The 20,520-nt window shown below is 40.6% G+C and overlaps 1 protein-coding gene and 1 long non-coding RNA gene across 2 annotated transcripts in view; one reads left to right on the top strand and one right to left on the bottom strand.

Annotated features, from left to right (window-relative positions):
* Positions 1 to 20,520, bottom strand: part of LOC103619698 (von Willebrand factor D and EGF domain-containing protein) — a 171,623-nt gene that overhangs the window by 20,765 nt on the left and 130,338 nt on the right. The window contains exons 22-25 of the mRNA XM_017740262.1: positions 12,992 to 13,087; positions 12,134 to 12,229; positions 9,798 to 9,893; positions 8,167 to 8,262 (exon numbers count right to left, since the gene is read on the bottom strand). Of these exons, the coding sequence (XP_017595751.1) occupies positions 8,167 to 8,262; positions 9,798 to 9,893; positions 12,134 to 12,229; positions 12,992 to 13,087 (384 nt within the window). The remainder of the gene's footprint in view (positions 1 to 8,166; positions 8,263 to 9,797; positions 9,894 to 12,133; positions 12,230 to 12,991; positions 13,088 to 20,520) is intronic.
* LOC108448160 overlaps positions 1 to 20,520 on the top strand; it is a 156,622-nt gene that overhangs the window by 119,520 nt on the left and 16,582 nt on the right. The gene's annotated exons all lie outside the window — the stretch shown is intronic.

The raw sequence follows: 20,520 nt of genomic DNA, 5'->3' as shown, positions 1-20,520 counted from the left end.
TGGAAGGTCAGACCAGCAGTTTCACAAAATAGCACAGCTCAATTGATCGACTGGAAGAAGGTTCCCCATCTCTCTGGGTGCGTTGTGCACCCAAGCAGCACTGCTCAGATGAAACATTATCCTGGCTGCAGAAAGGAAACAATTGCTTGGATGCTTCTAGGCTCCAAATAAAGATTTGATCTTGCTGAATGATCTTCAATCCTTTAAAAAATAAAAATTACAAAAAAAATTCCCCAGATGGGTGTGTTCTGGCCAAAAAAAGATTTTTCTAACAAAGGGCACCATTGTTTGGATTCTACTGGCAGAAATTAGTGGAGGTAAAAAAATGTCATTCACCCTTTTAGAGGGTATAACTGATGCTCAACAGATCATTAGCGAGATGGATGTACCAATATATCTGCTGCTCTGAAGGTCCCAAATGCACATAGCTCTGAAAAACACGTTATGGATTCGGGACACTGGCAATTTCTAGTCCCCTTTCTTCTGCTTCCAAGGGCACTGAGGAAATAGTTTTGCCCACGCTGAGTTTTAGGCACATATGCTGTTCCACAGCTTGATTTTATCTGAAATTCCTCATCTGCGTTGATGTGGGTTTGTAAATAAAGAAATAACTTTCTCTGCAAGCTCTGTCTGAGTAACCTCGGATGTGTGATCTGCTGAATGTCAGTAATTATAGCCACAGATTAAATTTTAGGGAGAAAGAATATTTCTCATGTAACAAAATTGCAAATTTTGTGCAATGTTCTAAAATTTGGATCCTTATCCATATCAAACTACCAATCATTTTGAGGTTTGCTCATCCCTATTTCTTGCTTCATGTACGTCTGACTGAGATGCAAAGCACTTCTTCAATAAATTACCTTTCTGAATAGTAAAAAAATAATCTGGTAGAAACCTCTGAGGGATGCAGTCCGGGAGAACAAATTACTACAAGACACAGAGGGAGCTGTAAATGTAATTGTGATGGTTGTGGTGACAGTTTGCATTTCTAATATATTCACTTTACCACAGAGCTCTAGTAATAAGAGTTACTTTGCATGACCTAGCACACATTTCAGAAGAAAAAATGGTCAGAAAAATTGTAAACCATATAGATAGCAGTGCAACGACAGTGCTTTGTCTAATTATGTCTGGATCTTCATTCTGATGTGTACTCTGATATACTTATGGGGCCTTTTAGAGATATTAAAGCAGGAAATAAATCTAATTTAGTTATTAGCTCAGTAAAAATGAGAAAAATAATTACTACTGTATGGAAAAACTACTGAGCTGCTAGACTGCACTCCTAGAGTCAGTGTGTAATGCACTGCATTGCTGTTTGCTGTCACGTCACTCTCAGCAGCTGATAACATTTTTTATTAGCTAAGGAGGATCCTGATCTCTCCACCTGTATCTCCAAAACATTCCCTGGTAGCAAGTGGTGGGCAAAACTCCTAAACCTCAGGAAACCGATGGGGGATCATCCCTGCAATACAGGCAGGGGGCTCCCCACTGTCCTTGGACAGAAATGTCTCTCCCTCTTGATCTCATGATCTTCATTTTTCCTACTGTTTGTTGTCAGGTGAAACTCTGGACATGCAATGGTATCATGTTCCTGTGAAATACTTCAGCATCTTTCAGAATGAAACCACCATAAACAAAATAAGCATGTGTAGGTGCACATTTGGATGTTTGGGGAATATTCTGCTAGGAACCATGGGATTTTGAGATCATTAGTAAATCCTTTTTCTCATTTATGGACTGGTTTTAGTCTGACTGCAACACTGTTAATTTGAAAGAGACTATAGCTCTATTTTATTCTCATCTTTGCAACTGTTAGTGTAAAATTAATGTAGGGAATTGCAAAGTATACTCTCAGCACAGCTCATATTCCCCAACTTGTTAGGGGCTTGAGTTTGGTAGCATTTTCTCTTCACTGAAGAATGCTCTGAGTTTTATTAGGTCAGTGAACTATTCCAGCCTGTGTATAAATAGTTCTGTTGAGCTGCTTTCTTGTCATGCCTGAATGAGAAGTGAAAGAGAACTCATACACACCGTTTCTCCTTTGCTGACTGTTTTTGCAACTCTGTGCCTGAGGATGACCTGCAGTTTAGGCCATTTGGGCACATTCTCCTTGCCCTGTGTGGGATAAGCCACTGCCAGTGCTTGGTGCAATTTGGTTCATTTTCATCTGTGCAAAGGGAAAGGCAGATTCAAGTCTCAAGAGAAGGACAGCAGCCACAGGCCACAGTGGTCTGGCTGATAACCCAGCCAAAAAGTAAGGACCCAGTCAGGAAGTTTGGAATAGGACTGCTGCCTTCACTGGCACTGCACTAATCTGTTCATCACCCTGCTATTATCTGCCTCCAAAAGCAAGCTTGAGCTTACATGGAAATCAGTGCTGGAGAGGATTGTCTTGCCAGAGTCTTTTTGTGGATAAAAAGACAGCATTAATCTTCATGACCGTCTGTCCTCTGCGCTTTTCAAGTGGTAGATCCATTGCTCCTTTTTAAGAGTGATTTCCAAAATATTTGGGTCAAAAATAGATCCCCAAAATGTTTCTTAAATCAATTAGTGGGCAAAAAGCACTTATCCTCACACAGAAGCCCACTGCAGAGAGATGCAGTAATTCAGGAACTCCTTTCCTTTTGCTTTAGGCATGCTTTTACATACAGCAGCAGATCTGGCACATTTCTTCGGTGCCTTTCAGATACAAGCAAAGAAATATTCTATCAAAATTTAGATTTTTTACTCTTGTAAAATTCGTCCTGTAGTCTGGGAATGTTCTGCTCATGGAATGAATAAAAAATTTAATAAGGCTTTTGGGCTTATTTAGGAAATATATTCAGTTCTTACCCAGATGTATCCTTGTTGCCTTCCTGGAAAATAAATGTAGACAGATGCATGTGCTCAAATCCCCTATTAAAATAAATGTATCAGCTACATATATATGAAAAAAAATTAGCTTTTAAGAAAGACCAACTAATGGTTTTGTCACAAATCCTTACTAAGAGAGAGCAGAGAGGAGCACTGCTCTGAGAGCAGACCAAAAACCAGGTTGTGCCTTGAGTCGCTGTCTCCTGTTGGGCTCTATCCCTTCCTCTGGGAAGCCACAGCTCTCCCTGTTCCCCCAGGTAAGATGCATGGATCATGTCTTGTCCAGCTGAATGGGAAAGACAGCAGTAGCCTGATTTTTTTTTTTTTTTTGCTCATCTTCTATTGTATTTCCTGCCTAGGGATGGAAGATGACGTCTAATATGAACCAATTCTGTTGCATAGACTGGAAAATCAAGTAAGGACTGAGACCAGTGTTTCCTTTTCCTGTGTCTCCAGACTGGATGCCAACCAGGCAACAGGCCAGCCTGCAAATCTTTGTAATTTTATTGCATAGATAATGCTTTGAACAGGAAGTTACAGGTCTCTTTGCTATAAGCAGCTGTTTGTTTACTTCCAAACACCCACTGTTCAAGGATATTTTCCATCCAGGAATCTTAGACAAACACTTGTTGCTTTTAAGTGCATCCTTGCCATATGAAAAGCAAGTCTGATTAAATGATTCCTCCATCCATTTGGATGAGATATGTTGTTTGTTCCCTACTTGTTTGTGTGGGAGGGTTTGCTGGGCCTCTGGCTTGCAAACTGGCTGATTTTAGATAGCTTAAGTCAATCTGGCTATTCAGTGAAGACATTCCAGAGAATATATCACACAGTGTCAAGATGACAACTCGGTGGGAGTCTGATTTGTTGAGCAGTAAAACTTCCTGCTTATGCAGCTGGCGAGGCAGCAATGTACAGAAACATTACATGGGAAGGCTGGAATGTGGGAAGTCAGTGACTTTCACAATATGACATTGCTTAGCAAAAAGCTGCCTTTGAAGCCCAGTGTTCACATTTCCAATTAGTTTGCCTCTAGCTCTCATGCAAGGAAAGTCCTCATGCTGCCAGGAAGGGAAAAGAAAGGAGGAGGGAAAAGGAGCAAGCAGAGCTGGAGGAATGGCTGTGAGTTATATTGCACACTGTGAATTGGCTATAAATCCTGGCTGCAGGAATTACTGAAATGGAGAAATAGTTATCTCCTAACTTTGAGATCCAATCTGCAAAGTCCCAGTGTCAGTGTGATGATTTATGTGATACGAAGTCGTCAGGATTGAGCCTGACACAAGGAAACAGATGCACACAGAAACACGTTCTCACTTCTAAATGGTGAGCAAACCCCAGGTCTCTGGCTGTGTTTCTTGGCCACGGGGTAGTGCCCAAAGAGGGGCTGAGGTCAGGCTCCAGGTGTGCCTGGTGTGCTGGGAAAGAGAGGAGGATGGTCAGCACTGTTCTCCCATGACCTCTGCTTGCTGATGAACTCCAGAGGGAGCTGTGGCTCGCCTTTTTTCGCTCAGAGATGCACTCACAAGAAGGAGACAGCAGAGAAAAGGATAAATGTGTGGTCCCATGAATCTCTCTTCTTGTCCCCTTCCCTTCATTCCAACCTTTCATAAGAAAACTCAGCTTTTATGGGCTTTCTTTTTTAAAGGCTGTTTGTAGAGCGGTCCTATGAAAATACACATAGTAAATAAAGGAAACCTACTGTGTTGTCTTTGTTTATAATTTTTGTAAGGATGCAGGAGAAATCAGTCAGAACCCTGCTTTAAAGCCTTGTGAAAAGCAGTGACATCCCAGGATTGTTAAAGCTGTGTTTTTCAAAAGGGAATTCAAACCATGGCACAAACAGTTTTTCTTTAGTGCTAGCGCCTGATTGTGTTTGTTACATGCAAAGTTGATCCAGAAATATATTTTATTTTGAGGTGCTGCCAGCATTTGCCTCTTCCCTCTCAACAAGACTGATTATACTGGAAACAATCCTCCTCAACTGAGGCTACGAGGCTGTAGATTGCTGAGGCACACCCACACATTTCCCTGTCAGCACAACCACACATTTCCCTGTCAGCACAGCCACACATTTCCCTGTCAGCACGCGTGCCCGGGGTGTGGGTGTCTGCCTTGTATAATCAGCAGGCACTTACTGCAGCTGGCAGCCAATCAGACCTCTCTGATTTACACATTTTGGGGTTTTGGAGTGATGTTTATTTAGATACAAAACACAAACTTTCAGGCTGAATGCCTTTCCACACACTCAGGAAACAAAGGAGAGCGAGCCTGAATAGAAAAGACGTGGTGCCACCACTCTACCCTGCCTGTTTTTGGCTGGCATGCAGACAGTATTAGAAATTCCAGACAGTACAGGGATGAAAGTGAAAATCTTAAGCCATGTTTCTATGTATTGAAAATAAACCAATAGCCTGATTAGGTTCAGTTAAAAAATAACCTGTCTTTGATGGGTTGTGTGGCTTTTAGTTTTAATTATCGCCTTCAACTGAGAATCTGAAGCTGCCAAAATTAAACAGAAGCTTTTCATTCTCTGTCCATGCAGCTGAGGTATTAAGAAGGAAAGAGTAATGTCTAAAAGCAGTGGAAACAATATCAACGTCTCAAACAATGACAACATTGAATAAACTGCCAATTTTTCTGCCTTAGTATTAAGTTTACTCACTCCATCTTGATAGGTTTTATTAGGCAGGTAATAAATCCACCCCAAATTTCTAAGATTATAGACTCAGTGTAAGTACATAGTAAAGCTGATTTGCTATCAGAGGTGTTTTAAACTGTACTGGAAGTATAAAAGTACATAAGGAGACTGCAATTTCCTATTCAGAGTGCAAAGAACAATTAAAATAATGATAAAACCCTTCGAAAGGATTTATTTTTCTCCAGGGGTCACCTGGCAGCAACTGCTGAGCTGTGATTTGGGCCACAGGTTCACCTTAAGCAGTCTCTCTGACATTTTCCTGGTGATTTGGAAATAGGAGATGATGCAGTGTTAAACTTCCAGTAAACTTCTATATCTGATCACAGCTTTGCTATCCCGATGTGTGTATTTCTTTTCCTCACTTTCTGTGTGTATATTACAACTCTGCACAAGCCAAAATGTCCTGTGCAACTCAGGGCTCAGCTACCTTACATGGAGTCCTTAAAGCCCAACAGAAAAGATGCTCAAATCCAGAATAAATGTCTCTGTACAGTAGAAATCTACTGTTTTTTCCTGATTCCTTCTTGCTGTACCCTTCCCTACTGGATTTCTCAGCTCTCAGGCACACAGCCCATGGGGCTGTCTCACCTCTGCACAGTCAGCTACCCCAGGTGGGCCCAGGATTATCAAAATAACTTGATAAGTGTATAAATACAGATATGTTTACTGCTAGTGACACTGCATAATGAGCTGCCTGATATATCAGCTCTTTTTGGAATTTCAAATGGACGTTATGGTAGTTTTAATATGTCTTATTAAAGAAAAAAGGGGTTGGGTAGTGGAATTTCTCCACTCTGGGGATTTATTCTCCACTTTTTCATTTGTCTGTGTGTAAGTGAGTTAGGAACACGTGCCTGTGTTTATCCTTTTAGCCTCTCAACGTATGCCACACATGTCAGCTGATCCCCCGATCTAGTCTATGCCCAATGGAAAATGATATGAAGTCATGCTTAAAAAAAGGGGTGAGATGTGTTCTGCACTTGAACGCTGAGAGGTCTGTAGGACAGAGAGCAGCCTCCCACTGCTGAGAGCACTGGTTTTCTCCATATTGTATGTAGAGGAAAGTTTCAGAGGTCAGCTGAGACTGACTTCTGCTGTGCCCTGCAGTCCTCTGCTCCAGAGGAGCTGCAAAATCTGGAACCTCTGCCAGAGGAGAAAGAAGTTATTTTATATAACAATAACAAGAAGATGTACAGCTCTAAGAGAAACTGCTTGTTATAAAAGATTGTGAATAAACTCCTTCTTTCAATGGATCTTGATACTTGTCTCATGTGCTGTTGATTTTAGGCAAGAAAAAAGAAACAGTACTCCACATTTTTCACCAATTAGCAGTCAATGACTGGTAAGAGTCAGCAAAATGTAGTATTTTCCTTCTCCTTAATCGTGTTTCTCTTCTTTCATCACATTCACAGGCCCTTTATTTAAGTTTTTACAACACTAGGCTAAATAAACCAGACTAAATAGCAGGTATTGAAGTACAATGGAGGCTTGGATCAGACAGAACAAAAATATTTTCATCATCTCAAAAAACATTTCTGCAAAAGATGAACAACAAAACCTCAGAAACTTTTGGAAAGTGGAAAGAAACCTGCTGTGAGTTGGTGGAGTTTGGAGGATTCCAGGGAGTGCTTTGCTAGACTGCAATCATCATCAGCGCGCTTCCCTTTGATCTGCCTGGAGATGTGGCAGGGTGTTTAAAGCTGGAAACAGCACTTTTCTAATGTTCTTTAACCTCAAAAACAAGATGCCAAACATAAGGTTTTTTGCTCCTTTTTTCTCCCTCCAGCACATTCCTGCCAGAACAGACTATTTGATTGTGCACTGTGCATCACGACTCTCCCTGCTGAAGGAGGGGAGAGCTGCAGTGTGGGGAATGAGAGGGCTTTTGTTGCTGCAGGGAATTTTTTACTGGCTTTTTTTTCCTCTGTGTGTGAGAAACATAAAATGCTCTGGAAATGTACAGATTCTTCCTGCCAAGAATGGTTGTTTTCACAGCTCCCCTCTTGCCAATTTCAAACTGATTAAGAAATAATAAAAAAAGAAGTTTTCACATACATATCCTAAACTCTCTGGCTGACAGATATTGTTGAGCAATTGAGTCTGCAAAAGTGCCAAAATAACCTATTTCCCCAGAAGAATAGAAGAATCAAATATTAATACTGACGGTAACGTGAAAGGGGAGTTTTCAGTGACAAGAACAAATTCAAGGATGAAGTGCTATTAACCAATTACCTTAATTAAGCTGGGACTATGATGTTCTAATATTTTTGAGGGTCTTAGTCAACTTCTTGGCCTTTGGCTTTAATTTTTCCCCCCAAAAATCTTTTGTGCAAAATAATTAATTCATCTCCAACTAGGAATGTTACTCCCTTTGAACGCATGAAATATTTAGAGAGGATTCCAGAAAAATGTTCTCCTGCCAACTTTGACTTGACTTAATGCCATTCTAATTAACAAGTTGGTTTTGGGTATAACATAATGTTATACGGGCTCTGATAGAAATATAGCATAAGTACAGGCTAAATATTCTGTGGAATGTGCACAAAAAGGAGAAAAGCTGTTTAGGAGTTGGAGAACTGTTGGAAAACAAAGGGAAATGTGTAACTCACTTTTCTGGCACCTTCTCCCAGTGTAGCCCTCGGCACAGGAGCAGACGTTGGTCCGGACACAGCGCCCACCGTTCTTACAGGGGGGAATGCAAACAGCTGGGGAAAGGAAAGCAAAAGTTCTGTGCACCAAAATCACATGGGGACCAAAACACAGGCTCCCTTTGAGGTGCCTAGGTTGGGAGAGCAGCTCACAGAGGTGTTTTTTTAGCTGGGGTAGGGAAGGTGTCTCCCTAAAGGGTGATTTGGGCAGATACCTGGATGGAAGCTCCGGTTCTGTGTTGTTTGTGGAAGGAACGTGGGACATGATTCCTAGCACCCAAGGGTCTCTTAGATACTTGCAGTTAAGTGGTCAGAATATTCCCACGGGTCTCAGGTTTTTAAGTCTCTGTCAAAGAGCTTCCTCAAGGGCTTCTGCCCTTGAAATATAGGTCAGTGTTTGACCTATATTTGACCTTGGTGCTGTTTCTTCCCCCTTTCTCAAAGAAGCAGAGGAAGGGCTTTGCTGTTCTTCAGCATCCATCCACTGTATCCTCATGTCAGTCCCAGATCCCACAAAAGCCAATACTTATTTTCAAGTTTTAGCTCCGTTTAAACCATAACACTTAAAGGCAAAAATTTCAAATCACATAGATGTTGAAAATCACCCTGTGTTCAACTCAAGAGCAAGATCATCAAGTCACAATCGGTATCATTTTCACTCTCTCCTTCACCCCCAACCCCATAAAAACAAAGAGTTTCCAGCAAGCTCCATTTGCAATTAGATTTTTGTGGGTCAATCATTCACTTGCAAAAGTTTGCATCAGGACCACATTAATCTAGGAGCTCCAGGGAAACAAAAGAGAGAGAGAGTAAAAGCAAAGAACTTTTAACAACAAAGTAGTTTTGGTAATAAGGGTGCATTTATATTCCCAGATTCAGGAGGAGTTACTAGAGCTGTACTCAAAAAAAGAAAAGCGAGCACAGGGGTCTTCCAGCTACTTGGGCCCTAACTTCTCTTTCTTGTATGTTCTGCCTGAGATTCTGGGTCATTAAAGGATTCATTAATTTGGCTTCTGCAGCACAGAGTGAGGAAGAAGCCCAGGATACTGTTAGCCTCAGTCTAGAGCACTCAGCCTAGGACAGGGATTAAAAGTCAGGTCCTGCTCAATCAGAGCAATATTTAATCAGATTTTTAAGCAGGGATCTGCTCAAGTCCTACAGAAGTCTCCCATCCACAACACTTTAGTGTGGTCACATAGGTGATATTATGAGCTCCATTTGAAGGTAAATTATCACCTGGCTCTGAAACACAGAACAGTACACACCACAGGGTGTACAAAATGAACAAGGTACAGCCATGCTTTAACATTTAATTGAATAGTTGCTAATTAATGATATCAATGACTCAGGTAGTTTTAGAGTAATTATTTAGTTACCATTAATGGCATCGCAAATAAGTGCTTACTCCTTCCCAATACTGTCAGGGACAATAAAATGTGGATTTATGACAGAGTATAACAGCAAAGAAGCACACAGAGTTATGACAAGGAGAGTCTCTGGATATGTTTCATGTGGGGGCAGGTAATATTATAGGTGGTATTTATGTTTTGAGCCTGGGTCCTTTATCAAGATGACAAATAGAACTTTCTTACCTCTCTGGCACTGCAGCCCGTAGAAACCAGAAGGACACGAGCACATATTTGGGCGTACACAGATTCCTCCATTCAGGCACACAGGATTGCACACAGCTGGATGGGAATACGAGATAACTTTATGAATCTGATAACACTGAACTTTTTAGAGTAGGCACTCTTTTACTGCTGCACATGTCATTAGAATTAATATTTCTAGTGATACTGTGAAAAGTTTCATGTAACCCTTGCTGGTCAGTTGTGCTGCAGTATTTACTCATGGTCGACACAGTGGGAGTATTTCAGTGGTGTTTTAGCATAGTTTGGGGGATGAAATAGACTATAATTTCACATAATAATTTAATTTATTTCAGATGTATTCCTTTGATTCACACAGTTCATTTATTTCCATTCCAGTATACTCACCAAGCACAATCCCAAGGTAGTAAATGTAGTCAAATAAAATACACCCTGGGTAACCTGGAGATGAGATATTAATTGTTTGCTGCTTTGTCCACATACAGCAGAGCATTGTGGCATTTCCATGGACCTGAATAGGTGTGCACCAAAAAACCTGTTTGTTCTGCCTCATTTAAATGCCAGTTCCCACAACACATTGGCTCATTCATCACCAACAAAGCCACTGGCTGAGCTCCCTTTGCCTCTTTATGTATCTGTTATTACTCTGGATGATACAGCAGGCATTAGGAATTTAAAGCTGTCTTGCATATTTCTATGTGGCAAGTACAAGACTGTTAAAAAAACCTATTAGAATTGCAAATTGATTTAGATGGGAAGTCAGTGTGTGAAGAATAAGGAATCTGATGAAGTTTTTGTTGTAAAGCAGAGTGACACTTTAAACTAGCCTTTTTCCTTCCCTTTGTCTTTCAGTATCTTACAGAGTAGCCCATTAAATAAATTAAATGCATTTAAGCTTAAATAAATTAAGGGTCACTAAAATGTTTCAGATGAACTAAAGAAGAAATAAAATGTCAATTTGGAAAGAGAAAAAAATAGTGAAATTGTAGTCTGGATGAGAGGCTTTTCTGACTAAGGAGTAGTCACTTATGAAGTCAAAATGGATTTCATTCATTGCTCAAGGGGAATTTGGTTTAGTCACCTCACTGTCCTGGCTAGTTCATAGATGTCCATATTCTTGTCACTCTGTCAGTGTTTGCATTTCTGGTGGTAAAGTCCCTTTTTTTAAATGTTTATACCTGCATTCTTCCCGAGACTGCTATCATAACACTTGAGGTGGGAAACCCTGGCAGTGTCCACAAAATATTCTGTGCAATGCACACAAAACAGTGCCAGAGAGGTGAGTCTGGCAGCCTTTCACCAAAGCTGTCAGCAGACAAAAAAATCCTGCTGCTGTTATTTTGGTCTGGAAGTTACTGCTCCTGTTGCTTGCTGCCTTCTCTTGGAATGATCCTGTTTAAAGCCATGCCAAAATAAAATTTCAGAACTCCTTGAGAAGAAAAAGCAGAGCTAGTGGGAACCAGAATAGCAGTGACAATCCCAGTAATTTCCTGTGGATCATAGCTGGGGTAATTCATGTGTCCTCAGTAGGTCTGTCAGTTTAACACTTACAGGAAGAGCAATCTCCAGGAGAGAGAGGTTAAAATGACATCTCTCACCTTCCAGGAAAGGTAAGGTAGGCTGAAGGTGTCTCAGACATTTAATATTCACCGTGGCAGAGGCAGACTGCCTCTGGAGCCTTGAGGTCTGCCACTGATTAAGGTAGTCCTTGTCTTTTAATATTTCACTATTTTGCATGGCTTGTCCCAGGTGAGTGCTGTAGTGTCTGTGCCTTTGGAGGAAAATATCTCCCCCAGCTTTTAGGACTTTGATTCTGAGAGGTCTGAGCTGTGTCTGTGTAAAACTTTGAGCCCAGACTAGAAATAGGTACCTAGTTCCAGTCCACACCTTGTCATTTTGTACTGATGGGTGGAGGTGGCTTTTCCCTGAGCTCTCACACTCCTGTGGGTGCTTTTTGTAGGTGCTCTGAAAGTGAGAGATGCAGGCAGGAGGAGCAGTGTGAATTCTGGCAGCAGTGCATGCTAAGAATTAACTCCAGAATCACAGGAGTTTAAAAAGCAGCAAGAAGGTTTTGTTTGTGGGTTCCCTCTATATAACCCTGAGATTTAGGTAAACGTCTAAGCTTAGGAATACTTACATAAACACCTAAACTTATGAATAGTTACATAAACTCAAGGCCTGTGCAGGTTTTGCCCTGTCCTTGGTCTCCTGTTCTTATGCTTTAATTCTTTAAGCAGAATTCCCAGTCTGAGAATTGTGGGGGAACCACAGGGACTTTGGTCAGCACAGGGTGGGATCAGTCATTGCCAACCACTCACCTGTCTCACAAGAGGGGCTGCTCCACCCATGCCTGCACTGGCACTCATCTGGTGACACACAGACCCCCCCGTTGTGACAGTGCCTGTTGCACACCACTGGAAAACACACAAAAGATCAAAATCTCTTATCACTTAGACCAGCGCAGATCCTAAAATTGCCCTATTACAGCAAATAACTTAGAGTATTAGTCCAGGAGGTAAACTGAGGGTGGAATCTGTCCCTTTGGTTTGCTTTCTCTATTAGAAGCCATACACTTAAAATTCTTTGGTTTTTAAGTATTCCAGCTACTCGGCTTCATAGATAAAAGTACATTCCTCTCAAGGGCAACCCGGTATTTAAATAAGCAGCAAGGACTGTGATGATGGAAGTGCACGTGTTTTGCTGATATAGAAGGGTTTGAAGGCTGATTTTCAGATATTGTCTGTATTGAACCTCTTTTTTAACTTGTATTGCAGAGTAACATGATTCCTAATAGGTATGGCTGGTATTTTGTGTTCTCAAAATTAGCATTATTACATTCACTTACAATCTTAAATTCCATAAATATTACTATAAATAACATGCACTCTTTTTTCTCCTTTTTTTGTTTGTTTTTCCAGAAGCAATTTTACGTAGAGAATGTTGATTTAGATGTGCATATTTCTACATAATACAACTATGCTGCTGGTAGATATGTGCTCTGAAATAGCTACTGTATTACTTCAATGTGTTATCCTTTGTGTTCAATAAGCATTTTAAGGGGAAATACAAGGAAAAAAAGAAAAAGGCTTTTTTTGTCTTTTTTTTTTTTTTAAATCTTGTAATTTTCTGCTAATTGACTCATGTAATGAAGAAAGTGTGGGTGAGTTCATACGTACTGGTTTCACATCGAGGCCCTACAAATCCATAAGCACAAGAGCAAGTGTTTTGAGGCAGACAGGTTCCTCCATGCTCACATGGTGGCTCACACTGCGCTGCAAGAGTGAAACACGAGGAAAAAAATACAGTTCAAATATTACATCCTCTGTGGTTATGAGCACAGCACAGGTTACTTCTTTCCCCATCCCATTTTATTAATCCAGCAAGTAATTTGGCTGAGGAAAACACTGCAGGATAGCAGTAGGTATCACATTAGCAATACAGCACTAATGAGCAGCTGTATAAAGTCTGCAAGGGAATGGCTTTAACATAATCATATTCAACTTCTGAGCATGCACATTTTTAAGTACATATTTTTGAACGCGAGGGATGGATGAAGTACAAATGCAGTTATTACTCAAGACCTCACCCATCCCTCTCTACAAATTTGCCTTGTGGATGGTCAGTAAGCCTTAACAGGTGTCAGATAAGGCAGAGATTAAGTGTTTCTTCCTTATAGAAAAGAGTTGTATGTGGATTTGTCAGCAAAATGACAAACATTTAAGCAAAAAAATTAATATTTAATGAGTAACATGAGCTCTGCAGACAAAGCAGCAAATTAGATAAAGATTTCTTGACTCATTTCAGTATGCAATGTGCTTCTGTGGAAGAAAGAGGATGAATGTGGAAAGGACTACACCTCCTGAAACAGGCTATTTGTTGAAGGCATGTTTTTTTTTTAAATGTTGATCATTATGAATCTAAAAATTTTATTGTTCATGGATCCTGGAAGGTTTGGCCCCTTAAACCTAAGATCTAAGGCAGGTACCTGACACTTCTATTTGTAACCCTCTAATAAGGGGTAATTGTGTATGGCAAACTCAAGAGAGGAGGAGGAAGGTCACTGAAGGGACAAAATGGTCACTGAAGGGACAGGATGACCACTGACACTCAAAGGAGAAGCTCTGTGACAGGAGCAGAGCAAGAAATGTGTGCCAGAGGCTCTTCATGACTCTGGGAAAAAGAAAGGCACCTCACATACCAAAATGAAAAATATCTTCCCTTGTGTGTGGGAAGTGAATACAGAGAAATATGTTGTACTTTGGCTCACTTCACTGGCAGAGTTTTGTCTCTTATGAAGGATATGAAGCTAAGCAAGGTTATTCCAAGGAAAATGAGAAATGAAGCTAACGAGACCTGAAACAAAGTGTCTTTCATTTTAAGTATTGTTACAAGGGAAGAGAACTTTAATGCACCACGTTTTGTTCTTAAAGCTGGAAAATGGGCAATGGGAATGGAAAGATAAATGAAGGACAAATTCCTGGGGCACCATAAAATTTTAATGCAGTTATTGTGGTGAAGAGTTCCTCACCTCTTGTGATTATCACCAAGCCATGGAATATGAACTTTGACATCCAAAAAATAATGAAAGCCCTCACACATTTTCCAATTGCAGACAAGCTCCAAGAACATGCTTTAAAAGAAACCATTTTGACACAAATAGCATTGAAGAAATATATTTGGTGTTTATCTGTGAAATTTTCAATGCTGCATTATGTAACTTTAGGATTTGACCTGCCTGAGAACAGAAAACTTACAAGGTGTATTTTAGACCCATGCTGTATATGTTGAGAATGTCATTAAGCCAAATTTGGTTTTTGAGTAGATGGGCTAGAAGGTTTAGACATTTGCAAATCAACATGTGCTTAGATGAAATTCCAAGTGTACATCTGTGAAAAAAAAGGATAAAACCAAATCATCATTGTCTGGACAAGTGAATAGATTCAGGTAAGTTTAGATCAGATATTAGGAAGAAATTATTAGCTGTGAAGATGGTGAGGCATTGGCACAGGCCGCCCAGAGAAGCTGTGGCTGCTCCATCCTTGGAAGTGTCCAAGGCCAGGTTGGATGTGGCTTGGAGCAACCTGGGACAGTGATTTCTTTGCAATTAGATGTTAAAAGCAGATAGAATTGGTTAATAACATCTGTTTGGAGATAAGGGGAGCACCAAACCTGGGGAAAAATGTACCACTCTTTTTAAAGTGCATTAAATGTGATTGCCTTTCCTGTAGGGTGATGGTTACATAAAGCCTCCAGGTGCCTAAGTGCTGTGCCAAGCACGGTGACATTCAAGCATATTACGCTTTATTTCAGCGTGGTTTGTGTGTAGCACTTAAAGCAAGTGTGTCCGTGTGAATAGAACACTTTCCATCTGGCCTTTGCAGATTCCAAGATGCATCTGAGCTGTCAGAAAAGAACATGGTATTTTGGATATTAAAACATTTTGCTCTTACCGTGACATTTAATAGTAAAATGTTTAAAACTGTTCTATTACTGGTGAATAGCAAAACATAAAAACAGAACACTGGCTGCTCTGTGAGAAGGAGAGTAATATTCACTTAAAAGACATTTCCCACTGTAATAGAAATATACTGCTTGTGTCAAATTCTTTTCCCAAACTTCTATCTTTCATCTTCTGGAATGAATATTTTTTTCTGTGAGCATTTGCTAAGTTGTAGAAAGGTATTGTGGTGTTTTTATACTAAGCAGTTTTGGATAGGAAAAAATAACAGCAAAGAGGCAAACATTGCTGCAAATGGTCAATCTTGCTGTCAAGTGTACGTATGTTTATGTTTACAATTTAAAATCTGGAGGTGAAAATGGAGAAGTGCATTATTGTTTTCTTTGAAAAGGCTTTCTGGGAAATATCCCCAAACTTCTATTTTCCATTAAAATGAGATCATACAGTTCTTATAAGTTTCTCTGCAATAACTTCAGGGGCACTCAGGAATACCAGATGCTGTGTTGTTTCTCTCATTTTCCATAGCCTAATCAGCAAATGTCTTCCAGGACAGAGTTATTGCTTAGCATCTCCACAGTGAGTAACTCCCTGTGCCATCCACGTGTGAGGCCCTGGGTCTGTGCAAATAAAGCCAGGCTTGGAGCTGAGAGAGCATTGCCTGCTTAAAATTTTGAACAGCAGTCAGATCAGGACAGGCTTCACTGGAGGGAGAGTAGTCTACCTTGTTTCATTGTGCATTATTTATTTCCTTTCAAAGACACATTAACCTAACTTCCTAAATGTGTGGATGAAGCTTTAATATGTTCAGCACAAGGTAGAGGGAAAAAAGGGAAAAGAAAGTTCCTAGGTTGTTGTTTTTTCTTTTGAAAAGTTGTGGACTGAAGCACTTCTTTCGCATGTAAGACACACAGATAAATGAAATGAAGCATAGGATTAAAGCATGTGTTACTACAATTCAATTAACTCATCACATATTTAAATAGTCCAGCAGTCTGAAGCCCAGTTGTGAGAGAAAAGTCCATCACAGCAACTGGAATATTAACAAGAGAAACTTGACTAAATAAATTGGGAATACCAATGCAGACAACAGTCCTGGTTAAGTTGTACTGATGGATTTTGTTTTGTGAAATGTCAGCTGAGTGCTCACCTGTGGTCAAAAAACCTAAATAAAGTGTTAGGAATTGTTAAGAAAGGAGCAGACCACAAAATGCCAGACTTCATTATGGTCTATTTCCATGGTGAACTCCATCTTAAATACCATGGGCAGGTCAGATCCCTCAGCTCAGGAAAGCTACAATAAAAGTGGAAAAGATGCAGAAAAAGAAGCAAGGATAAATAAACAAAGTTACAGAAGAACTTTTGTACAGAGAACAAGTGACTATACCAAGTCCTTCGGAAGGGCATGACTTTAGGATAGCAAACTGTGAAGTCAGACGTGGCCTGGAAAGGGTGGACAGGGTAACACTCAAAGGCATCGCCTTGGTGTTTTGGAGCACATGATCCATAACCTCTGAGAAGCTATTCCCCACACCACCCCTATATCTTTCCCACATGTTGCCAGACAAATGGAGCTGGCAGCTCTTGGAGATAGAGGAAGGGTTTTGGTCTGATATGGTAGATCTTTTGGGGTGTAAAACATCAAAAGAAATGAATGTGAGCTACTTGAATTTTCTCCTCATTTCATCCAGCTGTACATGTGAGGTCATAATGCTTTCCCAACTCCATCTCTCCTGTTATTTTGAAAATTATTTGGTTTTAAAAGTGGTTTTGCAATGTCAAGGCAATGCTGTGCTTTTAACGCTCGAGCAGAAAGCATGACTCCAGCTGTTCTAGACTTCCCCTTCTCTCAGAAAATACTGTGCAAAACCAATAAAATATTCCAGAGTTTTACTGACTTCACCCTCTTAAGGATATTTTTCTAAAGTATTACATCTTTATCTTCAATAGGAATGCTGAGGTTCTTTTATGACTGCTAAAATCCCAGAAAGATACCAGTCCTTAACTGGCAACCTAATCCAAAATAGTTTTAAATAATTGTCTGTATTCTTTGAAATGGAGACTGTCTTTTTAATGGTACAGTTCTAGTGATCAGACACTCCCTATCAAAGGAGCTTGGAGTTAGGGAAACAAAACAAAAGGGATGACCAGAAATTGGGCTTAAATTCTTATGTTTCATCAGTTTTCAAGTCTAGGTCTCTAAGAAAAAAGCACAACGATACCCGAAGCAGAATTTTTCATTTATCAAATGGAAAGGAAGTGTTCCACCTTAGGGCACCCTAAGGAACTGCAGGAGTACAACAGCTGCTCTCAGGCAGTGCACAGACCCTGGTGAATGAGCTGAGCCCAGGGAAATGACAGCATTTTTTCCCTTTTCCTTGTCCAGTGGCTGCAGCATCTTGGCAAGTGATGGCCTGTGCCCCTTGGTAGAGTGGGGGACAGAGGCAGGATGACAAGGAACAAGTAGGGTGACTACCAACACTAACAAATATTTCAGAGGATTAGCCCCAAGTGTTACAAATCGCTGCAGAACATGTGTCCCTTGTAACACACCAGAGAAAATGTCAGAAATGCTCTGACAACAATCCTGTTTGGGCTCGTTCTGCGTTATTGCAGTGCTGGGTTTTCATTCAACTGGCATGTGGAGCTGAAATGTGTAAAGCTCTGTTCATGCTCTGACACTCCTGCAGTGCTCTTTGGCAGGTGATTCGTGCTGTCCCGAAAACTGCTAGAAGGACGCTGTAACAATGCATTGGTTTTTACTGCATATATCCTTGGAAACGGCACTCAGAGTGAAAATAAGGTGTTTAGCAACCTCCCTCATCACCAGAGGAACACTTGGCTAAGCTTACTCCATAAATGCCAGAGAGCATCTTCTGCAAGAGAAAATGTGGGAGGATCCAGTGGACTACAGCAGGCCTTACCTCCCCTACTTATTTTTTATTTTATCCCCTACCTATTTTAGGTGATGCTGACTGTCTCCAAAACACTGCTCTGAAATGAAGCTTTTAAAGCTGGCCTGTTTGGCTGTGAAATCTTAACATTAGGCTACTAATAAAAGGTCATATTGCCTTTGTGCAGGAAGGGGAAAGAGCAGTAGAGCCTTCAGGAACTGCTTCATCTCCCCTCAGCTGCAGAGTATGTAGCAGCTGACAGAGGGAAAAGAATTAATAATCTGTAATTCTTATTGTGCCGAAGCAGGAGGAGCAAAAGCAGGGTTCTGCTTCTGACAGACAACACAGATGTCAGTAGTGAAGGGAGTGATCCAAATGGAAGTAGCTGAAATCATCTGAAAATATCTCAGTTTAGATGTCTGAATATAAGGCAAACACACTGACATTTAACTGTGCTCTTCCAAAAGAAAGTAGGAGGTTACACATGATGATCCCCAGGGGTCTCTTCCATCCTGTGGCCCTGTGAGTCTGTGACCCCCAGTGCAGGACGACAAAGCAGAGGGAGAGGACTTCCAACTTAACCATGACAGGGAGAGTGAGGAGCTTGTCCAGAGGGATATTAAAGATACAAAATGTGTTAGGATACACTTTAGAAAAGAAATTTATTTTCAGAGTGCTGCTTATGTTTTTTTCCTACTAGTCCTCCGAGCCTGATTTTGAATCTGCACATTTGGGAAAAAAAAAAAAAAATTGCATTTTATCATAAAATTTATACCACTGGGTAAAGTACTTCTTATTTTAAATTTTTTTTCAGACATTCTCATTAAACAAAGGTCACATCCCCTCAAGATCCAAAGGTATTAAAACTTGCTATCAGTGGGCTGGCTCTTCTATCTCGTTGAATTTTGATATGAAATAAGACGGTGATGACTATCAATAGTGTCTGAGTCTCTTGACATTTTTGCTCACTTGCCAAGGATTGCCTGGAGATTTTGCAAATGTCGGTCCCATCCAAGTTTTGATTTTTTGCCAACATTTGTGCCTCCTGTTCTTAGAGGGCACTGCTGTCTTGAGGGGAGTCGGTGTAGTTGTGTGGGCATTGCAAGGTGCTGATAGCTGAGGTTTTGACAAGCCTTAATCCAAGAAATTACCCTCATTTTTCGACCTCATCTGTCATGATGAATCACCTGCATTTGACATGGGAAGAGACATCCCTGTCTGGAGGCACAATGGGTGCTGTTCACAGCACTGGCTGTGCTCCAGGGTACAGGTGTGCAGGGGGGCTCGGGATGGAGCAGAGCAGGGAAGGGACAGGCTAATTATTGAGTCAGGTGTCATGGTCGGTGACAAGAGACAAAAAAAGGATGTTTGTGTATCATGTCATCGAGTCCCAAGACGCAGAATGATGTTGGTAATAAAGTATTTCATCCTAAGGACTCTCCAGGGAGATTTTCAGTAATACCAGAGATTGAAGAAAACATCTTGCAAGTAAAAGGCAGAGAGGCAGATTTACATTTTAAGGCAGATTTATGTTTTAAGGACTATACTGATGGGCCTACTAAACACACAGGAGCCTTATGTCCATAGCTGTAAATATTCATATGTACATGGGCTTGGTCTTTGAGAGGAGGCCTTTCTGTGGCCTTGCTTTGAGTCCCAGTACCAGAACCTGTTTGGTACTTTTCCATCTCCAGGTATAAAACAGAAGTCAAAGACAGACTCCTTTGTGCCAAATAACCCTAAATCCTTTAGGAGGGGCTTTTCAGAAATGTGCAAATAGGCAAAAAAATTGAAGTGCCCAAGATTACAGTAACCTTTTCTTGTACATTTTGTACTATATCCCCAGCAGTGCTCTGAGCTCAGAGGGCTGCAGCAGTGCTGGGGGCTTCACATCCCTACAAAGCCTGGCTTAGAGCAAGGAATCCCTGTAAGGTCCTTCCCAGTACATCATGGCTGAGACCCCCCTGCTCTGTGCATGAAGGATGAGAGACCAGACAAGAAAGAGAGGGGAATTAATGATACAAATACTTTTGCTTTGTGTGGTGGAAGGCCAGTTAAGATATCAACTTATCAGGGGAATGTCAGCAAAAGGTGTGATTAATGATAGCAAAGTCAGGGAATTCATTGCTTCAACAAAATGCATAATCCTGTTGTTTTATGGAGGGATTCTCAGGTGCCTAATAAATAACTCAATATACTGTGAAAACCCTTCTGGTGTTACACATTTCAGATGACAAGTTCGGTTTCGTATGTAAGATATTAGGTAGATATTTACAAGTAATTTTTAAGGTATTAGAAAAATTCGTTTTTCCTAGAATATGTTGTATAGAGAAGTAGAATCAATTTTACTCTTTCC

This window comes from Corvus brachyrhynchos, unplaced genomic scaffold, assembly GCF_000691975.1.
Source record: "Corvus brachyrhynchos isolate BGI_N302 unplaced genomic scaffold, ASM69197v1 scaffold126, whole genome shotgun sequence".
In the NCBI taxonomy this organism is placed as follows: Eukaryota; Metazoa; Chordata; class Aves; order Passeriformes; family Corvidae; genus Corvus; species Corvus brachyrhynchos.
The sequence above is the reverse complement of the archived record's forward strand: the minus strand, read 5'-3'. Positions and strand labels throughout refer to the sequence as shown.